This window comes from Oncorhynchus clarkii, chromosome 10 (assembly GCF_045791955.1).
Source record: "Oncorhynchus clarkii lewisi isolate Uvic-CL-2024 chromosome 10, UVic_Ocla_1.0, whole genome shotgun sequence".
NCBI lineage: Eukaryota > Metazoa > Chordata > Actinopteri > Salmoniformes > Salmonidae > Oncorhynchus > Oncorhynchus clarkii.
Window position 1 is genome coordinate 49,946,223 of NC_092156.1, and position 23,193 is coordinate 49,969,415.

Below are 23,193 nucleotides of genomic sequence, written 5' to 3' on the forward strand. Positions count from 1 at the left end.
TAGACCAAAAAGCTCTATTTTTTGTCTCATCAGACCACATGACCTTCTCCCATTCCTCCTCTGGATCATCCAGATGGTCATTGGCAAACTTCAGACGGGCCTGGACATGCGCTGGCTTGAGCAGGGGGACCTTGTGTGCACTGCAGGATTTTAATCCATGACGGCGTAGAGTGTTACTAATGATTTTCTTTGAGACTGTGGTCCCAGCTCTCTTCAGGTCATTGCCAGGTCCTGCCATGTAGTTCTGGGCTGATCCCTTACCTTCCTCATGATCATTGATGCCCCACGAGGTGAGATCTTGCATGGAGCCCCAGACCGAGGGTGATTGACCGTCATCTTGAACTTCTTCCACTTTCTAGTAATTGCGCCAACAGTTGATGCCTTCTCACCAATCTGCTTGCCTATTGTCCTGTAGCCCATCCCAGACTTGTGCAGGTCTACAATTTTATCCCTGATGTCCTTACACAGCTGTCTGGCCTTGGCCATTGTGGAGAGGTTGGAGTCTGTTTGATTGAGTGTGTGGACAGGTGTCTTTTATACAGGTAATGAGTTCAAACAGGTGCAGATAATACAGATAATGAGTGGAGAACAGGAGGGCTTCTTAAAGAAAAACTAACAGGTCTGTGAGAGCCGGAATTCTTACTGGTTGGTAGGTGATCAAATACTTATGTCATGCAATAAAATGCAAATTATTTATTTAAAAATCATACAATGTGATTTCCTGGATTTTTGTTTTAGATTCCGTCTCTCACATTTGAAGAATAGCTATGATACAAGTTACAGACCTCTACATGCTTTGTAAGTAGGAAAACCTGCAAAATCGGCAGTGTATCAAATACTTGTTCTCCCCACTGTATGTGTTTTTGTTTGTGGAGTCAATTAGACCATGCACACTTCAATCTTATTTCTTTAAAATATATATATATTTTTAAATTATGAATATATAACCAAGTTAACTGTCGAACTCCTTTATTCTGCTTTGTAGTATACCCCTCTCGCAGATTAAGAAATAGATTATGACTATTCTGAGATTCTGCTCTGACGTGCCACAGACAAATGCTAATTTAAAAAGGGCTTTATAAAATAACATGTCTTTTATTAATACTGTAAAAAATTAAAACACTAAATACACTTCCAGACCTTGATCCCCGTTTCAAATCAGGTCTGGGAGTGCATCCTGTATATCAACCTTACACCGAGTGCACAAAGAATTAGGTCCATGACATCGTTTTCAACTGGATTCACCCAGTCAGTCTATGATCCCTTATCGATGTCACCTGTTAAATCTACTTCAATCAGTGTAGACAAAGGGGAGGAGACAGGTTAAAGAAGGATTTTTAAGCCTTGAGACAAGAGACATGGATTGTGTATGTATGCCATTCAGAGAAGATTTAAGTGCCTTTGAACGGGGAATGGTACTATAGTAGGTGCCAGGCGCACCGGTTGAAGTGTGTCAGGAACTGCAATGCTGCTGGGTTTTTCATGTCAACAGTTTCCTGTGTGTATCAAGAATGGTCCACCACCCAAAGAACATCCAGCCAATTGACACATCTTTGGGAAGCATTGGAGTCAACATGGGCCAGCATCCCTGTGGAACGCTTTTAACACCTTGTAGAGTCCATTCCCTAACGAATTGAGGCTGTTAAGGGCAAAAGGGGATGCAACTCAATATTAGGTTCCTAATATTTTGTACACTCATTGTTTATTCACATTTAAGTCAAGTATCTAAAAACATAATATTAGCCACAATGCTTCTCTGAGGAGTGTGGGTTCCGAGCCCAACCCAGCGGGCAAAGCTCAACCCACTTACAACCAGAACTCATTGAAATCAGGTCATTTCAACCAGTTCGATGTGTTGTAGGAGGTTAACGACACAACGTAGTAGGGTTAACCAGTACAAATGACAAGGCAAAAAAAGAGATGGGGGACATCGTTGTCGGAGGAGGACCAGGTCAGCTGTCAAACTGTTTCATCATGAACTTACGGCTGGCCTCGTACCCCAGGAACAGGGCTCCGTTGGCGGGGAACGTGCGGATCATGGTGGGAGTCAAACCAGAATAGAGCGCCCTTACACCTAAACAAAAAGGGAAAGAAATGAAAGGATAATATTTCCTACTGTCCTCAACAAAGCGTGTAAGAGGAGTGATGCATCTTGCTTGAAGCACAGAGCGGATTTTTACAAAGTCAGAATGTTGGCTTGGTCGATCGCCCACAAGCACATCACATGCAGCGAGAACAAATTATACATCTGTATCTCAAACTATTTTTTTTGGGGGGGGGGGGTCAATTATCTATGATGTTTGAAGATATGAATTGTAAAGACATTCCTGTTTAAAAATGTTGCCCAAAACCATAAAACATCCCACACAGTGCCTACCTTCCGTCCTCATGATAGTCATCATGGTCTTGAAGAAACCTTCCTGGCGCCCTATCATTGACATGACCTGGATGCGAGACTTGACACAGTCAAAGGGGTAGACCACCAGCCACAGGCATGCACCCCCGAAACCCCCACTGAACACAATAGGGGCCACTCCTGTAACATACACATAGCCACAAGTCATCAGGAACACAGCCATAAGCATAATGTGTTTTTTTCTAACAAGCTAACCAAATTAGGTTGAATGTTCTGGAAAGAGAGTTTGGCGCAAAAGCTTTACATTGGCCAATTCCGACATAATCCCAAAAGGAATCCCAATCAAGTATATTGCTACACAATTCATCTTTAAAAGCCTTCTCCTTTATCCCATCCCCTCGGAAGGCCCAGGACTCTAACATCTAGGCTACTTGCCATCCCTTAATAGTTAAGTAACACTACAGTACCTATGTCATCCTTGCTGCACTTCATGTTGTCAGCAAAGGTGGTTCGGCAGAGCTCGTAGGCCCCGAAGAAGCAGAAGTAGCCGGGCACCTCTCTGGCGATGGTTGTGGTCAGGCCTGTGAAAAACCCTGTAGGACCATTTTGCTTCATCACTGACTTCACCACTGACCACACCGTGCTGCAGGCAGAGAAAGTGAGAAAGAGAGGCAGAGAGAGAGAAAATGTTATGGAAAGCGACTTACAAAACAATGAGTGCATACTTAAAATTTGTATGGGATCTCTGCGGGAATTGAACCAACAACCTTGGTACTATTAGTGCTACACTTTTACAAACTCAGCCATACCGGACCACTCCTCCAGTTCAGAGGTAGAACAGCTATTTTATAAGGAGGTAATATGAAAATCAAAACATGGTCATTTTGTAAGAATAGTTTATACTACCTTGGAAGCCCTCTAAACAAAACAGGAAAACAAAAAAAAGTTTTAAAGTAGCAAAACTTAAGTGAAAAATTTAAGTAATTATGCAAATATCCTTTAAAAAAGGCCCAAAGCAGACGTTTTTATATTAATTTCTGGGTAACAATTAAGTAACTTACTGTAATAGTTTTCCATTAATATGGTAAAAAAAAAAAAAAAAGTAAAGCAAGATTTTTGCTAGGACTGCCTTGGAGTGGTCTGAGCGGGGAGGGGAAAACTTGCTGTTACTGAGCGAGTTTGCTTTGCATTGCTCGCTGCACCGGGTGTGTGGAGATCTCACTTTAGGACCAATGGAAAGGTCTAAAATGTGCAAACCCTGCCCTCCTAGAGCACTAGGCGATGCAAAACGATCTCGCCCATTGGCAGAGAGGTATATATATATATATGTAATGATGACAATTACAACAATACTGAATGAACAATGAATACTTATTTTATCAAATCTATTTAGTCTCAAATAAATAATGAAACATGCTCAATTTGGTTTAAATAATGCAAAAACACAGTGTTGGAGAAGAAAGTAAAGTGCAATATGTGCCATGTAAAAAAGCTAACATTCAAGTTCTTTGCTCAGAACATATGAAAGCTGGTGGTTCAATATTCCCAGTTCTTCAATATTCCTAGTTAAGAAGTTTTAGGTTGTAGTTATGACACATTGACCATTTCTCTCTATACTATTTGTATTTCATATACTTTTGACTCTTGGATGTTCTTATAGGCACTTTAGTATTGCCAGCCTAATCTCAAAGTTGATAGGCTTGAAGCCATAAACAGCGCTGTGATTAAAGCGTTGCTAAGAGCTGCTGGCAAACGCAGTAAAGTTTGAATGAATGCTTACGAGCCTGCTGCTGCCTTTCACCGCTCAGACTGCTCTATCAAATCATAGACTTAATTGTAATATAATAAACACAGAAATACGAGCCGTAGGTCATTAATATGGTCAATCCGGAAACTGTCATTTTGAAAACAAAGACCTTTATTCTTTCAGTGAAATACGGAACCGTTACGTATTTTATCGAACGGTTGGCATCCCTAAGTCTAAATATTGCTGTTACATTGCACAACCTTCAATGTTGTCATAATTATGTACAATTCTGGCAAATTAGTTTGCAACGAGCAAGGCGGCCCAAACTGTTGCACATACCCTGACTCTGCGTGCAATGAACGCAAGAGAAGTGACACAATTTCCCTAGTTAATATTGTCTTCTAACATACATTTATTTTTACTAAATATGCAGGTTTTTAAAAAATACTTCTGTGTATTGATTTTAAGAAAGGCATTGATGTTTATGGTTAGGTACATTCGTGCAACGATTGTGCTTTTTCGTGAATGCACTTTTGTTAAAACATCCCCCGTTTGGCGAAGTAGGCTGTGATTCAATGATAATCAATGCGGTGCCTGTTAATTTGTATGCAACACAGGACAAGCTAGTTAACCTAGTAATATCATCAACCATGTGTAGTTAACTAGTGATTATGTTAAGATTACCTTGGCTCCTTGCTGCACTCGCGTAACAGGTGGTCAGCCTGCCACGCAGTCTCCTCGAGGAATGCAATGTAAACGGCCATAATCGCCATCCAAAAATGACAATTACCGATTGTTATGAAAACTTGAAATTGGCCCTAATTTAAAAAATAAAAAAAAATCGGCCGACCTCTAACATTAACTCATTTACCGCCTGTCGAAGCTCCACTCATGCAAAATCTGCTGATTAGAAGGTCCCGTGTAGATTGTATTTTCAACCAGTAACTAATCAGGAAATAACACATTTACAGTGTTAGTTTCATCAGCTGTTATACAATATGATACAAAACACAGGACAAATGTTGACTGCACTGGGCCTTTAAACACTCACTTTTGGCCCTTTGCGATCTTGCCAGACGCTTCCATCTCGTACATGGCTTGAAGACGACACTTGACCAGCTCAGTGGGGCACAGGACCAGAGAGGAGAAGATGGATGCAACCGACCCAGCACATGCTTTTTGCATGTCACTGAAAGACAGAGACATATAGAGAAAGAGAGAACATACAGTAGGAGATGATATGCCTACTACTGAAAGAGAGCGAGCATTCAATTAGGCCTACACATCCTAGTATCTTTCCTTACCTGAGTGGAGCCTCCGTTCCCAGTCCCGCCATTGTGCGAACCACCTCCTGGCAGAATCCGTAGCTCATGAAGAGGACAGAATTCTCAGCGATGTTAGCCATCAGGGCTGGGCTGGTACCCTGGTAGAGCCCTCGGAGACCCACCTGTCTGTACAGTTTAGAGTAGTTTATTAAAATGCCACTCCACCAGATTAGAACAATTTACAATATATTGTTTACAACACTATAAAAACAACCACAGGCAGACAAAATACTTGATGTCATCCATATTAGTCAAAATACATTATATCAGTGCATTCGGAAAGTATTCAGACCCCTTGACTTTTTCCACGTTGTTACATTACAGCCTTACCCTAAAATAGATAAGGGTATTTCCCCCCCCCATCAATCTACACACAATACTCTATAATAAGAAAGCAAAAACAGGTTATACCTTTTTTGCAAACTTATTCAAAATAACAGACCTACCTTATTTACATAAGTATTCAGACTCTTTGCTATGAGACTCGAAATTGAGTTCAGGTGCATCCTGTTTCTATTGGTCATCCTTGAGATATTTCTACAGCTTGATTGGAGTCCACCTGTGGTAAACTCAATTGATAGGACAGAATTTAGAAAGGGACACCTGTCGATATAAGGTCCCACAGTTGACAGTGCATGTCAGAGCAAAAACCAAGCCATGAGGTCGAAGGAATTGTCCGTAGAGCTCCGAGACAGGATTGTGTCGAGGCACAGATCTGGGGAAGGGTACCAAAAAAAAGTATGCAGCATTGAAGGTCCCAAGAACACAGTGGCCTCCATCATTCTTAAATGGAAGAACTTTGGAACACCCAAGACACTTCTTAGAGCTGGCTGCTGGAGAAGGGCCTTGGTCAGGGAGGTGACCAAGAACCCGATGGTCATTTTGACAGAGCTCCAGAGTTCCTCTGTGGAGATAGGAAAACCTTACTGAAGGACACCAATCTCGCCTTTATGTTAGAGAGGCCAGACAGAAGCCACTTCTCAGCAAAAGGCACAACAGCCCAATTGGAGTTTGCCAAAAGGCACCTAAAGGACTGTCCATGAGAAACAAGATTCTCTGGTCTGATGAAACCAAGATTGAACTCTTTGGCCTGAATGCCAAGAGTCACATCTGGAAGAAACCTGGCGCCATCCTTATGGTGAAGCATGGTGGTGACAGCATTATGCTGTGAGACTGCTTTTCAGAGGCAGGGACTGGGAGACTAGTCAGGATCGAAGGAAAGATTAATGAAGCAAAGTACAGCGCGATCCTTGATGAAAACCTACTCCAGAGCGCTCAGGACCTCACCTTCCAACAGGACATCAACACTAAGCACACAGCCAAGAGGAGTGGCTTGGGGACAAGTCTCTGAATGTCCTTGTCTGGGCCACTCTTGAACACGATCAAACATCTTTGGAGAGCCCTTAAAATAGCTGTGCAGCGACGCTTCCCATCCCACCTGACAGGGCTTGAGAGGATCTGCAGAGAAGGGAGAAACTCCCCAAATACAGATGTGCGAAGCTTTTAGCGTCACACCCAAGAAGACTCTAGGCTGTAATCGCTGCCAAAGTGCTTCAACAAAGTACTGAGTATTGTCTGGCCACTCTACCATAAAGGCCTGATTGGTGAAGTGCTGCAGAGATGGTTGTCCGTCTGGAAGGTTCTCCCATCTCCACAGAGGAACTCGGGAGCTCTGTCAGAATGACCATCGGGTTCTTGGTCACCTCCCTGACCAAGGCCCTTCTCCCCCGATTGCTCAGTTTGGCCGGGTGGCCAGCGCTAGGAAGAGTCTTGGTGGTTCCAAACTTCTTCCATTTAAGAATGATGGAGACCAATGTGTTCTTGGGAACCTCCAATGCTGCAGAAACGTTTTGGTACCTTATTCCAGATCTGTGCCTCGACACAATCCTGTCTCAGAGCTCTATGGACAACTCCTTGAACCTCATGGCTTGGTTTTTGCTCTGACATGCACCGTCAATTGTGTGACCTTACATAGACCTTTCCAAATCACGTCCAATCAATTGAATTTACAACAGATGGACTCCAATCAAATTAAAGAATCATCAAGGATGATCAATGGGAACAGGATACAGCTGAGCTCAATTTGGAGTCTCATAGCATAGGGTATGAATACTTATGTAAATAAGGTATCTGTTTAAGATTTTTATTTTATTTTTTAACTGTTTTTGCTGTCATTGCGTGTAGATTGATGAGGACTTAATTTTTTAAAATCCATTTTAGAATAAGGCTGTAAAAGGGGGTAATTTTTATTTATTTAAACACACAAAAAAGCTACATACTTGTATGTGGAGGAGAAGCAGTGGACAAAGCCTCGGTACAAGGAGGGAAAGGTCTGCATCTTCACCTTGGCTGTGTCCAGGGGCTGACCGCTCAGCACACACGCTGTACCTCCTGGGTGGAGTGGGGACAGTTAAAAGGAGCCATTTCACTTTATGACGATAGGAGTTGACAACAATTAGATCTGGGACACAAAACCTGAACCTTATGATCATGCAAAGTTACAAGGAATCCTACTTCTTTAGTGTATCTAAAGTTCAGAGCTGATTCAGCGCTTACCCCCACATTTTACACTGATAAGGATCTGTAGAGTGGGCTTTGTGATAGTGACAGTGATCACAGCCATTGGAAACAAAGGGCCCGGCTGGGGGAAGGCAATAGTCAGCAGTCAGTGTCCTGCTAGATCAGGTGAGGACTCTGAACAATGGACACCTTTTAGCATTGCTACTGCTATTACATTACAATAGTTAGGTCAAGCTCTCAAGAACATTTACTCAGATGTAGTTACACAAATAGTCAAATGTTGAGATATTTCATCTCCATCTTGGCCATCCAGACCACTGGTGTGCAATAAGTGTAAGTAATAAGGATTTGCAACCTTATTATTGTGATAAGTATTCAAAAACCAAACACTTAAAAAGGGGCAAGCCGCAGTAGAAACAATAACAAAGCATACTTCCCGACAAAGCTGAGGGACGAGGCTGTATGTAACCAGTATCAAATTCATAAACAGGGCTATGGATGCAAGGACTGACCATCCATGATGTCAAAATTATATTTTTTAAATCATGTTGAGGCTATATACAGTGTGTGTTTACATTTAAAATCTGTTTACAAATAGTGGAGTAAAACATGTTTATTTCTGGGGTTCTGATGGGGTACAACAGTTGAACTATGCTCATGCGGCATTTATAAGTTATATTCTTCAAGAATCAAATGGGTAAATATACATTTAAGTAAAAATGAATAGTAACTGCAGATTTTCCCTTTTAAAAAGACAGGCGACAAATGTTGACTTTAGTTTATTTCTTATTTTGCATGCGTTTATCACTGCTGCACTGCAAAATAAAAATGTAAATAAATAGAACAAAAGTCACGTCATCGGTCTTTTCTAGTGTGTGGTTCTCTTACTTCCTTTTTTAAACTAGGCTAGTTTTCCTACGAAAACTCGTTTTTTTTCATATCAAATAATGTTTGAATACTAGTTGTTTGTGCCAAACCAGCACCCCGAACTAGACACTGCTGTGCTGCAAACAAGTGTTTAACATTCAAGAAAACAGGCAATAATGGATATTAAGTTTGAATAATTTCATATTAGAATTAAACAATCAAGGCCATTAAACACTTGTTGGACAATAATTGTATAAATGAAATGCCTTTTATCGTGTCTTATGGAGTTCCAGCTAGTTACAAGAATCGCAAGAGCTCTAAAACAGCTACATTTTCTATCAGCCCCATAGCAACATTTTAAAAATAGCATGAGATTAGCTATGAAACTGCACAAAATAATAATTTGGGCCCCCTGAAACTGTGCTTTGCAACTGTTACTTTACCTATAGCTCCAGCTGAGAGGTCAATGATGGCCTGCACCACTGGGTGTGGGGCCATTGAGATGGAGATCTGGAACTACCTGTAGAAGGGTTCCTCCTTTATTATGGTACAGCGCCTACTGCAATGCCAATCTGTGAAACAACCATATACAGTAAATACTCACTGTACAAAAAAAACGACGAAGCTACTATTACATGTTAAACCAGTTATCACTCACCATAAAAATCAGGGAAATAAGATTAGTGGGTACAGTAGAAAGACGATAAATAACTAGGCTAGTCAGTTAAGAACAAATTATTATTAAAACTACAGTATAGATCGCACCTTAATAAACATTGACAAAAATGTCACTCCATTTCACCATGGTAGTTGTTTTTCCCACGACAAGTGAGGCAGTAAATCACAGTTCCTCTATTGTTCACATGTAACTCTAATAGAGTGAATCACTCACAATTAGCTGTCCATTCACAATTCCAATGCAAGTCTCAATTTGCTAGTCTGTGATAACTCTTCATTCGAAGCAGAAACTGGTGCGAAAGTTCAAGGAGCCATAGAAGGCGACTGTCACGCTCAGCACATAGATTGTGTATATACATTAATACAGTATTAACTGTGAAAACCGCTCTCGAGTGCGCCGAGTCTGTCACCATAAGCCATATATTCACTCATGTTGTACAGTGCATTGCGGCAATCGTGTTGGTATATCAAAAGTTAGTTTGCGATCTGAACAAGAATGCTTAAAATTACTCGGGTGTCCGGCTAAGCAAGCTACAACATTAACAGCTGGCAATGCATCGAATGTAAGGACAAACGGTAGCTAGCTTTTAGCAGTAGCTACATATTACAGCGATGATGTGTGGATGTAAGCTAGCTAGCTACCTATACTGCTAACGGCAGGGTTCATTCGAGTTCTCTACATTTATTTAGCTTCATATAGAACACTACTCTCTCATTCGGACGTACCTTTGATGCTACGTAGAAAAGGTTGCTAGAGACACAGCATCCAAGGCCATCTCATTCAAACGTGCGTTTCGACAGAGAGGAAGAGGCGAAGCGAGATATAGTTTTACTCCGCCCAAAATCTGTCCACGAAAATAAGGCCACGGAGTGAGTCATTTTTTGTATGGAGGTCAATGTGTCGAATTTGGTCAACAAAAAATGTAATTGATCATTTGCTACGTGAGGTTTATTTGATAGAATAGAAGTTTCGTAATGGTTGTTATGAATACACTGATATACGTGGATTTCGCATTTCGGCAACTTTGAAAAAAACTATTTATGGGAGCTGTGTCTTTTTTTTTTTTTAGATAGATATACATAGAGGACTCATGGCTATAACCCGTTTTAGCATGGACATTGGGCTTGTTTGACATTGCAGCCACCGAAAAGCAACCTCTGTCAGGTAAAGTCCACAAAATATATTGAATGTAAAAAACAGTTACATGACATACAGCATGGTCAATCAAGTTAATGTTTCTGACATTTTCTGACTACTAAATAACTATTTATTTAGAACCAGGAGAGTTACCGCAAGTCACAAAGAAAACAGGAGCTGCATCCTCTATTCTAGCACTATTTCACCAATCTAATACAATGACAAAAGATATCAAAAACAATTTAGTCCAAACAATGTAAGCTAAATATGATGTGGCTGTCCATGGTTCTGATTTCCGTGTATGTGTGTGTGCAAGTAGAAAAAAACATATTGACTCACCCTATTGGGGAGAAACACCAATTTAATCCTCTTCTTTTTTATGTTGACGAAGCAGTCTGACTCTGTCATACAGTGAACGCTTTTATTTTTTGTTGTTCTAGGCTACCTTGTAACACCTTGTTCTAGGCTACCTTGTAACAATTCAAGTTGTTTCTATGCTCTCAATGTGATGTGATAGGAGTGAAGCCAAATCCAAATTGGCTTCCCTTGACACTTATTTTTGGTGCACCAGGACCATTCACAGTTGAGCTCACTCAGTTTAGCGCAACGCTGATTGGCTATTATTTTAGACTTTTTTTTTAATCAAGGGAGGCCAAATGCTCGCAGACTTCCCCTGCATTCAAAAGCAACAATGTCATACTCTTTTTAACCAGACAGCATAAGATAGACTACACTTACAGAGGGGTGCTGTTTCACTCGCTCTGAAACTTTCTCGGGTGAGATACATTCAGCCTCTTGAGAATTGAAGGAAAATTATGAAAACACACAGAGATTAAATATATATATTTTTCTACCTCTTTTGGGAAGCCTGGCTTCCCTTGGCATTCGTGAATACACTCCACTGAAAAATAAGCAGGTTTCGACTCATACCCTGACCTTGAGAAGGGATTGCGTGATGCAGCATGCTGGGTGGGGCGTTATACCTTCCTCCATTCATTGTCCAATGGAATTTCTTCTTATTATTGTGAATTTCCGCCAGACCAGACACTTTTTGCTGTATTACTGCCTTTCTCAGTTCGAAATGTGCATTCCACATTATGACAAAACCAAAAAATAAAGGTTAAAGGGAATGGGATAAACTGAAATTGCACTACCCCTGCACCTATACACTATGCCCAAAAATCCACCACCCCATCCCACTACTTGGCCCTAAATTATCCTACACCAGACCGTCGACCTGGGAGGATGGAACCCCTTCTCTCAAAACTTCCTGTAGATCTTCTAGACTAAAATCTCTCACACACACATTTTTCTCTGCTGCAGCAACTACCACATCTATCTCTGTGATTTCCACTCTATCAGTGCAGTGCAGTTGATTACCATGGCTGTAAACGCAATCAATCCAACCTTACTAAAATGCATCCTCTCTAGCTCTCTCTCTTCAGGCCTACTCACTTGGGGGCTCCCAGTCGACTCACTCACCCTTGGCTATCCTCTACTTTCTTCACTGCCTCAAAATAGGAAACTGTCTGCCCCTCTCGAACTCTGGCAATCTCAACCGGTCTCTCTCACACAGGGCACTTTGGATACCCAGCTTATATGGGCACCCCCATCGTTGACACACAGTGCTTTCTCTATCCCAACTGTACACTCCCTCTGACTATTCCCCCTACACATTTCTCACATGGTAGGATCTCCCTTCTACACACTGCTGCAACATGTCCAAATCCTTGGCACCTAAAGCACTGAAGCGGGTTCAGAATATAGGCCCTCACAGAATAGCAATTATAACCTAAACTTACCTTATTAGGAAGAAACTCTGTGTCAAAGCTCAACAAGACAGACAGGGTATTCTGTCTCGCCATTGTCTCATCAAACGGCAGGCGTCACAAACACTAGGAATTTTCCTTTAATTTGATCCACTTCCACGCTACCCCCCTGATCACCCATTTTTGAGGCGCCCTGCTACAGAAAACAAAGCACACCACAGGTTGAGCTCCAAGCTGCGTGATTCGAAGCGGCCGCTTCCTCTGGGAGGCGGATACACAAATAAATCTAAACAATTCCACTCCTAGAAACTTTCACAGATGTAATCATTCCTAGTTTGTCCTTTACCCAGCCCAACACAATATATGGGTCGGCCACAATGCAGGAATCCACTCTTTCCATCTCTGGTAGGATTCTCAAGGCAAACTTTAGAAGTCTCCATTACACCTGTCGCTGCAGGTAGGCCCACTTCATCCTTCATCCTGCTCAACCTCAGAGCGCTCACCACTGCGGTATGACGCCATTTCAAGATCATCAAGGTTCTCAAGAGAGCATACAGACCTATAAGTCATATTACTTGGTTTGTATTCAGGAGACGTATGTATGTACACCTCGAACGAATGTGTATACACAGGAGACAAATCTCAGATCTTAACAGCGCCAATCTTACGCTCAGCGTCATCGCCACTCCTCCGTCCAAAAACTGCAAAGGTCATTGGGATTTTTTAAATGAGATTTTCTCAACTCCTGCATCATCTCTCCTCCACCCTCTCTTGCCTACTTTTTAAAATGGCAACGGTAACGGGGGAGAGTTAACGTGGACGAAAATGCGTTGTATTCAGGAGACGTATGTATGTACACCTCGAACGAATGTGTATACACAGGAGACAAATCTCAGATCTTAACAGCGCCAATCTTACGCTCAGCGTCATCGCCACTCCTCCGTCCAAAAACTGCAAAGGTCATTGGGATTTTTTAAATGAGATTTTCTCAACTCCTGCATCATCTCTCCTCCACCCTCTCTTGCCTACTTTTTAAAATGGCAACGGTAACGGGGGAGAGTTAACGTGGACGAAAATGCGTTGTATTCAGGAGACGTATGTATGTACACCTCGAACGAATGTGTATACACAGGAGACAAATCTCAGATCTTAACAGCGCCAATCTTACGCTCAGCGTCATCGCCACTCCTCCGTCCAAAAACTGCAAAGGTCATTGGGATTTTTTAAATGAGATTTTCTCAACTCCTGCATCATCTCTCCTCCACCCTCTCTTGCCTACTTTTTAAAATGGCAACGGTAACGGAGGAGAGTTAACGTGGACGAAAATGCGCTTGCATTAAATTAGAAGCTCCTCACGCGTCTTCCACTCACGCGCATCAAGCAAATTACTTTTACAGGGGGTAGATCTCAAAATAAATGTGTAAAGTGATCAAAACAAATTAAGTTCGTTGCGTAATACATTTTATAGATACAATGATAAGTAAATGTGTGCATGCTTTTCTCCTCCGACATGGGGTGTGGCAGATATCAAAACACTTCAGGTAGGATACGCTTGTGTTTCCTCGTCAAAGGGAGGCTATTGAAGATGACTAACACATTTACACGCTCCTCAACTGCAAAATTCTATAAGGACACGCCTGACACCCAAACTGATATTTAATTTCAGTATTTATAAACAATGTAGTTGCCGTTAGGCTTTAGTCCGATATTTTTTTTGTTGAAAAGCAGATAAATAAAATTGGCCAGGAGAAGAAAAAATCCCATTGCGAAATAATGCTTTTTAGCCTATTCATTTATGGAAATACATTTGACTGGTCATGCTTATCGGTTAAATTGCATACTTTAGTCGAATTAAATTGCTTTATGTGTACAGTATATTCATGATGTATCTTATTTATCATAAGCATACAGAGCCCTTAAGGGAAAATCTGTCAGACAGAGCAAGTGCTGCTACTGCAGCTTCTTGTGGTACTTTCAAGACAACTGGGAACACGAAAATATACAGGTCAAATAATGACGTCAGTGATCTTCAGGTCAGAAAGTCGGAGCTCCAGAAAGAGGCTCGAGTTCCCGAGTTGGATGACCGTTCAAAACGGAGCTAGGCTATTTCTTTACAAGTTGACCAATATAATAGGTAGCCTAAACTGTTATACTACAGTAGATTGACATGGACTAGTGATTTTGCTGATTGTTACACGTCTTGTTGGCTGAGGAAAAGTACATGTGGACAGTTATTCTAATATGTTCGAAGTGCACATCAGAATTCGGTAAGAAAGACCGCACGTCTTTGCATTCTCGACTTCTTCATGACTGGAACCACTCACCAAAGAAGCTAACACAGCCCTTAGACACCCCCATTCCCCTCCCATGTGGTTAATGTCGAGCGGAAACATTATTTAAACATTTGTTTCACTACGGACAGTTTGATCGTCGCACAAGGAGGAAACGTGTATGGACGACATTGTAGGCGTTTGTGAAGAGCAATCATGTATAGAATACTACTATTGTCCGTCAGTCCGGTTAGAAATCGTGCATTACATGTGTACATCCGCGAGGCATGTTTAAGGTCGTCGAAATGTGAAATAGTTTCACTCCCCATTTGCAGGTAAGTTCTCATATCACCCTCTACAAGGTTGTCTGATGACAACTGCACAATCAAGCTACAGTAGCTAACGTTAGCTAGCTAAACAACCTTAGAGAGCCATTAAGCTAACTAGGCTACACACTAGTGATGGAAAACTGAGGCTTTCTGAAGGCTTCGGCGCTTTTTTCCCGGCAAATTGTGCGGAGAAACTGTTCATTACTCGGCTCTTTATTATCTGTTCACAATGGACATTAGTGACATCTGCTGGTCAACAAATAGGGTTATGAGATGGTGTTTTTTTTCTTCCCCCTCCACTTATTTCGTCAAGCGTTGATTTTGTTAACCTAACGTTAACTATAATCCGTTGCAATATTAGGTTTGCGTTTTACATCATGCTTCCCTTTTTTTGCCTTCAATTGGACTATTTTTCAAAAACGGAATCTATTGCATTATTTATGCTTAAAGACAGGAGCTTCTACTATACTAAATAAAACAAATTATTTGAACAGTGCAGAAAGTGTGGTTTCACAAAATAATTATCAAGATGGTGTGTCTTAAATGGGATTTGACCTCATACCCTCACGTCCCTCAATGTTCCCTAGACTACCTGTTAAGTGACAGGTCAGGTGGAACTTGATGTACAAAACCCGAACTGTATGGGTGGTGTTTGAAAGCAGCTTGGAATCGAAGAAAGCACCCAAACCATCAGTGCAATCTCGCATTTTGTAACATATGTTTTGAAAAAGCATGTGATCAAACAAAGCTTCTGACCTCATTGATGACATTTCTGATAAAGTGAAACTTTGCTTTTGGCACACTGCTTTGAAGTTAGCTGCTTAGTGATGAATGAGCTCTGGTATCAAAGGTAACATCACTATAACAAACTATGCCTACTATGGCAATGACCAACACTGGGCTGGTCCTGGTTGTTCTGCCACCCTATACAAAAAAATTGCCACCCTACAAGAATAGGCCCAGTAAGCAAAATGATACCAAAAATATATAATTTTCCACATGTTGAAGTTAGGTTCAATTTAGGTTCTGAATGAAATTTAAAAGATGTAATTTATAGAAGTCTATGTTTGGGCCAAATCAAGGCTGGTTCAGACCGGACAAAGTCTGAACCAAAAACCAACGTCCGTGGATGTTGAAATCAAGGCCGGTCTGGATTGAAACAAAAAAGGCATCAGCGGCAAAGGCATCAGCGGCAGTCCGTGCTTACTGAGTTATAGCCTACAGCAGGGATGAGCAAATTCAATTTCAGGCAACGCTGTAGGCAAGGGATGGGCAACTCCAGTCCTCAGGGATGGCGTGGTGTCACTTTTTGCCCATCCCTAGTCAACACAGCTGACGAAACTAATTGCATTCTAAACTGAAGTTTATGATTAGTTGATTATTGGAGTCAGGTGTGTTAGCTGGGGCAAAAGTGCGACACCAATCAGGCCCCAGAGGACTGGAGTTGCCCATCCCTGGCCTACAGCGTTGCCTGAAATGTAATTTTAGGAATTCCCATCTATGTGGTATATCTATCGTTTTGTAACCCCCCCCTACAAAAAAAAGACTGCTGATCCGGACAGGACTAAAAAAACGACGATGTCGTCAGTCTGTTTACTGGGATGTAGCCTGCCATGTCTGCCCGCAATGGAATTTTATGAATGACCATTGGCTTTATTAGTCCTAATTGTTGTGGCTATTTAAGCTCAGAATATCAGATACACAACTTTATCAGGAGGAGTTATCCTGAGCCTATTTGCTAAGTGTTTACACAGCGGGAAATGCAGAAGTGATCAGCATGTAAAACATTTACTGATAGCAACTTGAAACCACTGATCATGACAATTTAACCCACGGGATGGAACTCCTGGACATCAGTTGTGAGTAGCCTGATTGTCCATTCCATATGGTATATTTTACTTTAACCTGTCCTGTTTTTAGGATATGTTTGTTAACATGTCAGCACATTTTTAATTTGATTGTGTGCCAATCAAATAAAAAATGTGCTAATCTGAGAAGCTTGCAGGATGTAAAAAGTTTCTGTCTCATTACATTGTCATACATTTGATCTCCAGCCTGTAGGCTGCTGAAAAGGCCATAACTTTTCTATAATTTGCTAGATCTGCTACAGGATGTATGTAAAATGTTTTGACGGAATGTTGGAGCACAGCAGCGATGCGTCTCTCCAACAGCCCCCCGGAGAGGCCCGCTTGGAATGGACAAGATCAATATTTTGCGTCCCTGCCTTTGACTAAGTGGGCACTGCGATTGTTGAGAGAACTGTAATTGTTTTTGGGAAGAATTATGTGAGATTTTATGTGTTGTTGGTGGTCTTGGCCAGTTTACCTCTGAAAATGCCACCTTCGCAAATCTGCCGCATAATCCTGCCTAATGAGCGGGCCGGCCCTGGAACATCTCTTCTTTATCTACAATAAAGATCTAATCTATTCTCACTTTGCAGCCATGTAGCAAACTATCGTAAGTCTACATTGTTTCAGTACTAGTGCAGCACAATGTCTTTGAGGGCCACTGTCTTGCAAGTTAGAGTATTTAGCTTTAATGTTTCTTGTGCTTACACGGTCTCTCTCCCTCACCCAGAGCTACGAATGGAGGGGTCTTCAATGCATTTGGCACAAGCTCTGTCATCCACTGTGAAAAGAAAGAGGGGCCACTCCCTCCCAAGGAAGAAAATAGTGCATTGAAGGATGGTGAGCAGAAGGTAGCAGTAAAAATGGTTGGAGAGAAGGTCATAGAGCTACAAGATTATGTAAAAATGGTAGCAGAACAGAGCGAGCAGAGAGTAGGGGTGAAAATGGAGGGAGTAACAGAGAGTGTCAAAATTGAAGAAATTCTTATACAAACAGAAGAGGTTGAGAAAAAACTAGAATCAAAGGTGGAGGCAGCAAAGGCGAGTGAGAAAATCAAAGAAATAATCCAGATTAAAACAGAGGTTGAGCCAATTCTCGAGGTAAGAATGGAGGCTGTAAAGGAGAGCAAAATAGAGGAAATTCCAGTTAAGCTGGATAGTGAGAAAATGGAAGAAATCCAGACTAAAACAGCACTTTTGCCCATTCCAGAAGTAAAGCTGGAGGATGTAAAGGAGAGTGAGGAAATTAAAGAAATCATGTTAGCCAGTAAAACAGAGGAGGTTAAACAAAAGCTAGAAGTAACAATGGCGGTAGTAAAGGAGGGTGAAACAATTGTTGAGATCCAGGTTAAAACAGAAGAGGTTGTAGATGTAAAGAAATTGGGAGACAAAGTTGTAGAGGAGCAGATGTTAGAGGTCAATAAGGAGGAACAACAGACAGAAGCCCCCCCCAAGGATGAAATTCAGCCTGTGAAGAGTGGGAAGGAGAGTCTGCTGGACCTCTTGGGGGCCATGAAGGTCGAGGTGACCAACAAAAGGAAGTTTAAGGCCTTAAAGGTGCAGAGGACCTCTGAGACTGCTGCCAGGCCCATGTTAGCAGCTATGGAGAGCACCACCAGTATGTTCCAGGAGGCCACTGGCATGGCTGACGTACCAGCACCTGCCCCAAGGTGAGGAGACTTGTGCCGTGGTCGACTCGTAATTCTGTTTTTTTTCTATCTTCCGCTGAGATCCAACTGCTTCTATTGATACACCTGTTTTCACAATAGGTGGCCATATATCTAGTCTCACCCTTCTACCAAATTCACCCTTTTGTTTGTGTGCAGTGAGACACTGAGCCCTGAGCTGGTTGCTGCTGCCTCTGCTGCTGCAGCTACTTTACCTAACCAAAGCCAGGCTGAGTCAGAGCTGCTGAAGAAGCTGAGGCAACATGAAGCTATCGGAGAGGCACAGAAGAACGGGGACGTCAACAACATTGGGCAAGTGTCTTCTCATTTACTCTTACTAGCACTGATTTAGCACCTGGCAGCTATTTCTGAAGGTTTTAACTTGCAAGGATTGTGATTATGTGGTTGTTTTACTTGCTTTAGTTGAATGCACTGATTGCAGGTTGCTCTAGATACGTTTACTATAGAAGTAAAGTTTAACTATAATTTGAGTCTTATTCCCTGGCTGTAGAGGTCCATAGTGTAATCTAACAGCTGTGAAACAAGCAGATATGCAATCTAATGAAGATATCATTGTTTCAGGGTTATCATTGCTGACATGAAGGTGGGGAAGAAGCCCAACGGCAGGCAGAACGCCCGGCCGGCCAATCAGATCCGCTTTGATGAAGATGGGAGGGGCTACACCCATGATAGAGGCATCACTGCAGAGTTGGATGGTGGATTACGGAGGAGGTAAGGATAATGCCCTGGACATAGCTAGGACTATAGTGCTGAAGTAAAAATGTCTTCATTCATAATTAAATGTCTCAAAGAACAAGTAGCGCTCTGTTTCTGCATATAGATTATTATTTATTGATGAGGCAGGCTTACGTTTCGTCGTAATCGCCTTCATCAGAGCCTTGTGTAATGCTTTCATGTGTTATCCTCTGTATTCTGCGTTTTTTAAATTGTACAATAACCCTAAATAAATTAGTCAAACTATTCCAATAATATTCTGGCACATCCAGGAAGTATTTTAGTGTGGGTAGTCTTTGTCTAGACGTTATTTAATAGTGCTTGATTGAACTTGACCCTTGCCCTTTGACCCTGTGGTTGTCAGGAGAAGTCTATTTTCAGGGAAAAGGCTGAACATCTTCACCCCGAGCACTGAACCGGAGGCAGACACAGATATAGCTGTTCCGACCCTATGGGACATGGAGTTAGCCAATCAAGTGGCCCTGTCAACCAATCAAATGCCTCGTAATGGCTTTGAGGAGATGATCCAGTGGACCAAAGAGGGCAGGCTGTGGCAGTATCCAATTAACAATGAGGCTGGTGAGTTCCTGATGGGAGTTTTTCCTCGCCACTGCACTTTTGCGCACTCTTTGGAGTCTAGGCCGGGTTACTGGCCGGTGTAGGTCGTCATTGTAAATAAGAATTTGTTCTTAACTGACTTGCCTAATTAAATAAAGGTTATGTTTATAAAAAAATTGTAAAAAAATATATACTTTAAAGCACAGACAACTGTTGATATAAAGAAAGGCTTTATGAATGTGATCAATTTGACTGAAGGAGAGACCGAGAAAAAGACAGTTTGGGCATGATTCGACAAGTGTTTTGTTTTTCTTCTCTGACCCCAAACCCCTTTTCTCCCACCTGTGTCTCAGGTCTTGAGGCGGAGGCCCAGGTGCCCTTCCATGAGCACGTGTTCCTGGAGAAACACCTGGAGGAAGGCTTCCCACGCCAGGGACCTGTCAGACACTTCATGGAGCTGGTGGTCTCGGGCCTGGCTAAAAATCCCTACTACACAATACAGCAAAAGAGAGAACATATAGCCTGGTTCAGGGACTACTTTCAGCAGAAAGAGGAGGTCCTCAAGGAGGCAGAGGTTTACCTCAACTGAACTGTGTTGGCAAAATTTAAGAGAAACACAATCTTTAAGTAATTTATGATCACACAAATGCTTACGTGGGATTTAAGGGTTGTAGACTCCTATGGCATGACAGCCCTGTCTCAGGGCTAGGGTGATCAGTATACTAAAACAATAATGACAGACACTCCCCTCCTGAAAACTGTCACTCAAGAGATTGGATGGTATTTTCCCATGAGAGAACCAATGGAGATGGTTAACAGAGACCCTGGCATAGCCCTTAATCGGATACACCATGTATTGCTTTGGTTGTTCATAGACTCTCTTTAACTATACACACCGTGCCGTTTCTCTACCTTGACAATTCCACTGTTGGTGTCTGATCAAAGAGAAGTACACTGCTCAAAAAATAAAGGGAACACTAAAATAACATCCTAGATATCCAAGATCTGAATTAATTAAATATTCTTATTAAATACTTTTTTCTTTACATAGTTGAATGTGCTGATAACAAAATCACACAAATTATCAATGGAAATCAAATTTATCAACCCATGGAGGTCTGGATTTGGAAAAATTAAAGTAGAAAACCACACTACAGGCTGATCCAACTTTGATGCAATGTCCTTAAAACAAGTCAAAATGAGGCTCAGTAGTGTGTGTGGCCTCCACGTGCCTGTATGACCTCCCTACAATACCTGGGCATGCTCCTGATGAGGTGGGGGATGGTCTCCTGAGGGATCTCCTCCCAGACCTGGACTAAAGCATCCGCCAACTCCTGGACAGTCTGTGGCGCAACGTGTTGTTGGTGTATGGAGTGAGACATGTCCCAGATGTGCTCAATTGGATTCAGGTCTGGGGAACGGGCGGGCCAGTCCATAGCATCAATGCCTTCCTCTTGCAGGAACTGCTGACACTCTCCAGCCACATGAGGTCTAGCATTGTCTTGCATTAGGAGGAACCCAGGGCCAACCGCATCAGCATATGGTCTCACAAGGGGTCTGAGGATCTCATCTCGGAACCTAATGGCAGTCAGGCTACCTCTGGCGAGCACATGGAGGGCTGTGCGGCCCCCCAAAGAAATGCCACCCCACACCATGGCTGACCCACTGCCAAACCGGTCATGCTGGAGGATGTTGCAGGCAGCAGAACGTTCTCCACGGCATCTCCACACTCTGTCACGTGTGCTCAGTGTGAACCTGCTTTCATCTGTGAAGAGCACAGGGTGCCAGTGGCGAATTTGCCAATCTTGGTGTTCTCTGGCAAATGCCAAACGTCCTGCATGGTGTTGGGCTGTAAGCACAACCCCCACCTGTGGACGTCAGGCCCTCATACCACACTCATGGAGTCTGTTTCTGACCGTTTGAGCAGACACATGCACATTTGTGGCCTGCTGGAGGTCATTTTGTAGGGCTCTGGCAGTGTTCTTCCTGCTCCTCCTTGCACAAAGGTGGAGGTAGCGGTCCTGCTGCTGGGTTGTTGCCCTCCTACGGCCTACTCCATGTCTCCTGATGTACTGGCCTGTCTCATGGTAGCGCTTCCTAAGTGGACAGTTTGATTTCCAGAAGTGTGATTGACTTGGAGTTACATTGTGTTGTTTAGGTGTTCCCTTTATTTTTTTGAGCAGTGTATATAGCAAACGCGTTGTGTGCTTCAGATGGATCTGTCCTCGTGCTGTGCACTCTGTGTGCAATTTAAAGAGTAACTATTACATACATTTAATTGACACATTGAACTCGGCACTGCAAGATTTAGCTTCAAAATAGCTATTGTTATTGAGATGTTATTGAAATAAACACTGTTTTCAAAGTCTTATTTGCTGCTAGGATTTCTTTTAAGACAGGTGAGACTCTTAAGTGTTTTTGTGTTCCTGTGAAATTCTCGGAAAACATTATTACCCGGTCAATAAGAAATTATTTAAAAAAGGGCTTGATCGGTTTTGGCCTTAGTAACCTCACTGTAAGCCAAACAGGATAGAGGGAGAGTGTTTTGTAGAATGTTTTTAATAGAAAGGCCTTAAGGTTAAGAGAATAAAAACATTCTCCTTTACAATTGTTGTGTGAAATGTTCCTATAAACAATTTCACAGCGTTAGTTTCCTATCCTGTAATCACGATGGATGTTGTTTTTCCACAGGTCTCAGGTCAGCAGTGAAATCAGTGTTAATGTGTCCCAAATGGCAACCGTGTCCCTATATATATATATATATATATATATATATATATATATATATATATATATATATATATATATATATATATATATATATATAGTGCACTACATTTGACCAGGGCCTCTATGGGCTATGGTAAAAAAAAATTGTACATCCTAAATTTATACAGGACTTCTAAGTTTCCCGATGCCAAATTGCTTTTAGTCGTATATATTTACTCAGTCATTGCGACATTATGTTCACCCGTAAAAAGTTTTTACAGGAAAGGGGGGTTAGGAGGGTGAAAAAAACAATGAAAGCAAATACCTACTAATTACGGTCTTGTTCTGAAAACACTTAGCAGTTCCATTGTGTGACACAATTGGAAGAATGATAGCACTTGGCACATGATTCAATGAAAGGGAGTTGCTTTGCGTTCTAAAGTAAATTCATCCCCAAATGTTATAATTATATATACAAATTATACAAATAATATTATATTACCTTAGGAGGCTGAATAATTTGTAAGATGTCTATTTGACTTCTAAAAGACTGCAAACAAATGTTGCATTGCTATTCTTAGGGTGTAATGTTATTTACCAGCTTTGGGGTCAATTTCAATTCAGAATGTAAACTTACTTCAAATTGGGTAATTTCATTAGAATTGAATCACTTTTTTGA

General features: G+C 41.8%; 2 protein-coding genes across 3 annotated transcripts; one reads left to right on the forward strand and one right to left on the reverse strand.

The window, feature by feature from the left end:
• Positions 1-437: 437 nt before the first annotated feature.
• Positions 438-11,052, reverse strand: LOC139419629 (solute carrier family 25 member 15b). Of its 2 annotated transcripts, none has more exons than XM_071169612.1 (8): positions 10,971-11,052; positions 9,259-9,387; positions 7,708-7,819; positions 5,408-5,554; positions 5,155-5,292; positions 2,824-2,999; positions 2,378-2,536; positions 438-2,074 (listed from the first exon to the last, which is right to left on the reverse strand). In XM_071169612.1, exons 2-8 carry the CDS (start codon positions 9,311-9,313, stop codon positions 1,953-1,955), a joined length of 909 nt encoding a protein of 302 aa, XP_071025713.1. In that variant the 5' UTR covers positions 9,314-9,387; positions 10,971-11,052; the 3' UTR covers positions 438-1,952. The 2 variants fall into 2 exon arrangements, with proteins under 2 accessions (XP_071025713.1, XP_071025712.1); XM_071169611.1 differs by lacking the exon at positions 10,971-11,052 and adding an exon at positions 10,220-10,341.
• A 3,755-nt stretch (positions 11,053-14,807) lies between these two features.
• LOC139418724 (mitochondrial ribosomal protein S31) lies at positions 14,808-22,173 on the forward strand. Its single transcript, XM_071168378.1, has 6 exons — positions 14,808-15,005; positions 17,577-18,515; positions 18,672-18,824; positions 19,095-19,244; positions 19,612-19,826; positions 20,159-22,173. The coding sequence occupies exons 1-6, from the start codon at positions 14,887-14,889 to the stop codon at positions 20,392-20,394; spliced, it is 1,812 nt and encodes a 603-aa protein (XP_071024479.1). The 5' UTR covers positions 14,808-14,886; the 3' UTR covers positions 20,395-22,173.
• Positions 22,174-23,193: the final 1,020 nt, after the last annotated feature.

What these genes read in the sequence shown, in the direction of transcription:
- LOC139419629 (XM_071169612.1), bottom strand. Translation starts at nt 9,313, where the DNA reads ATGGCCCCACACCCAGTGGTGCAGGCCATCATTGACCTCTCAGCTGGA. An exon ending in GGAACGGAGGCTCCACTCAG is followed by an intron (nt 5,293 to 5,407) that starts GTAAGGAAAGAT and finishes TCTGTCTTTCAG; the next exon opens with TGACATGCAAAAAGCATGTG. An exon ending in GACTATCATGAGGACGGAAG is followed by an intron (nt 2,075 to 2,377) that starts GTAGGCACTGTG and finishes CTTTTTGTTTAG; the next exon opens with GTGTAAGGGCGCTCTATTCT.
- LOC139418724 (XM_071168378.1), top strand. Translation starts at nt 14,887, where the DNA reads ATGTATAGAATACTACTATTGTCCGTCAGTCCGGTTAGAAATCGTGCA. An exon ending in GGGGACGTCAACAACATTGG is followed by an intron (nt 18,825 to 19,094) that starts GCAAGTGTCTTC and finishes TCATTGTTTCAG; the next exon opens with GGTTATCATTGCTGACATGA. An exon ending in GATGGTGGATTACGGAGGAG is followed by an intron (nt 19,245 to 19,611) that starts GTAAGGATAATG and finishes TGTGGTTGTCAG; the next exon opens with GAGAAGTCTATTTTCAGGGA.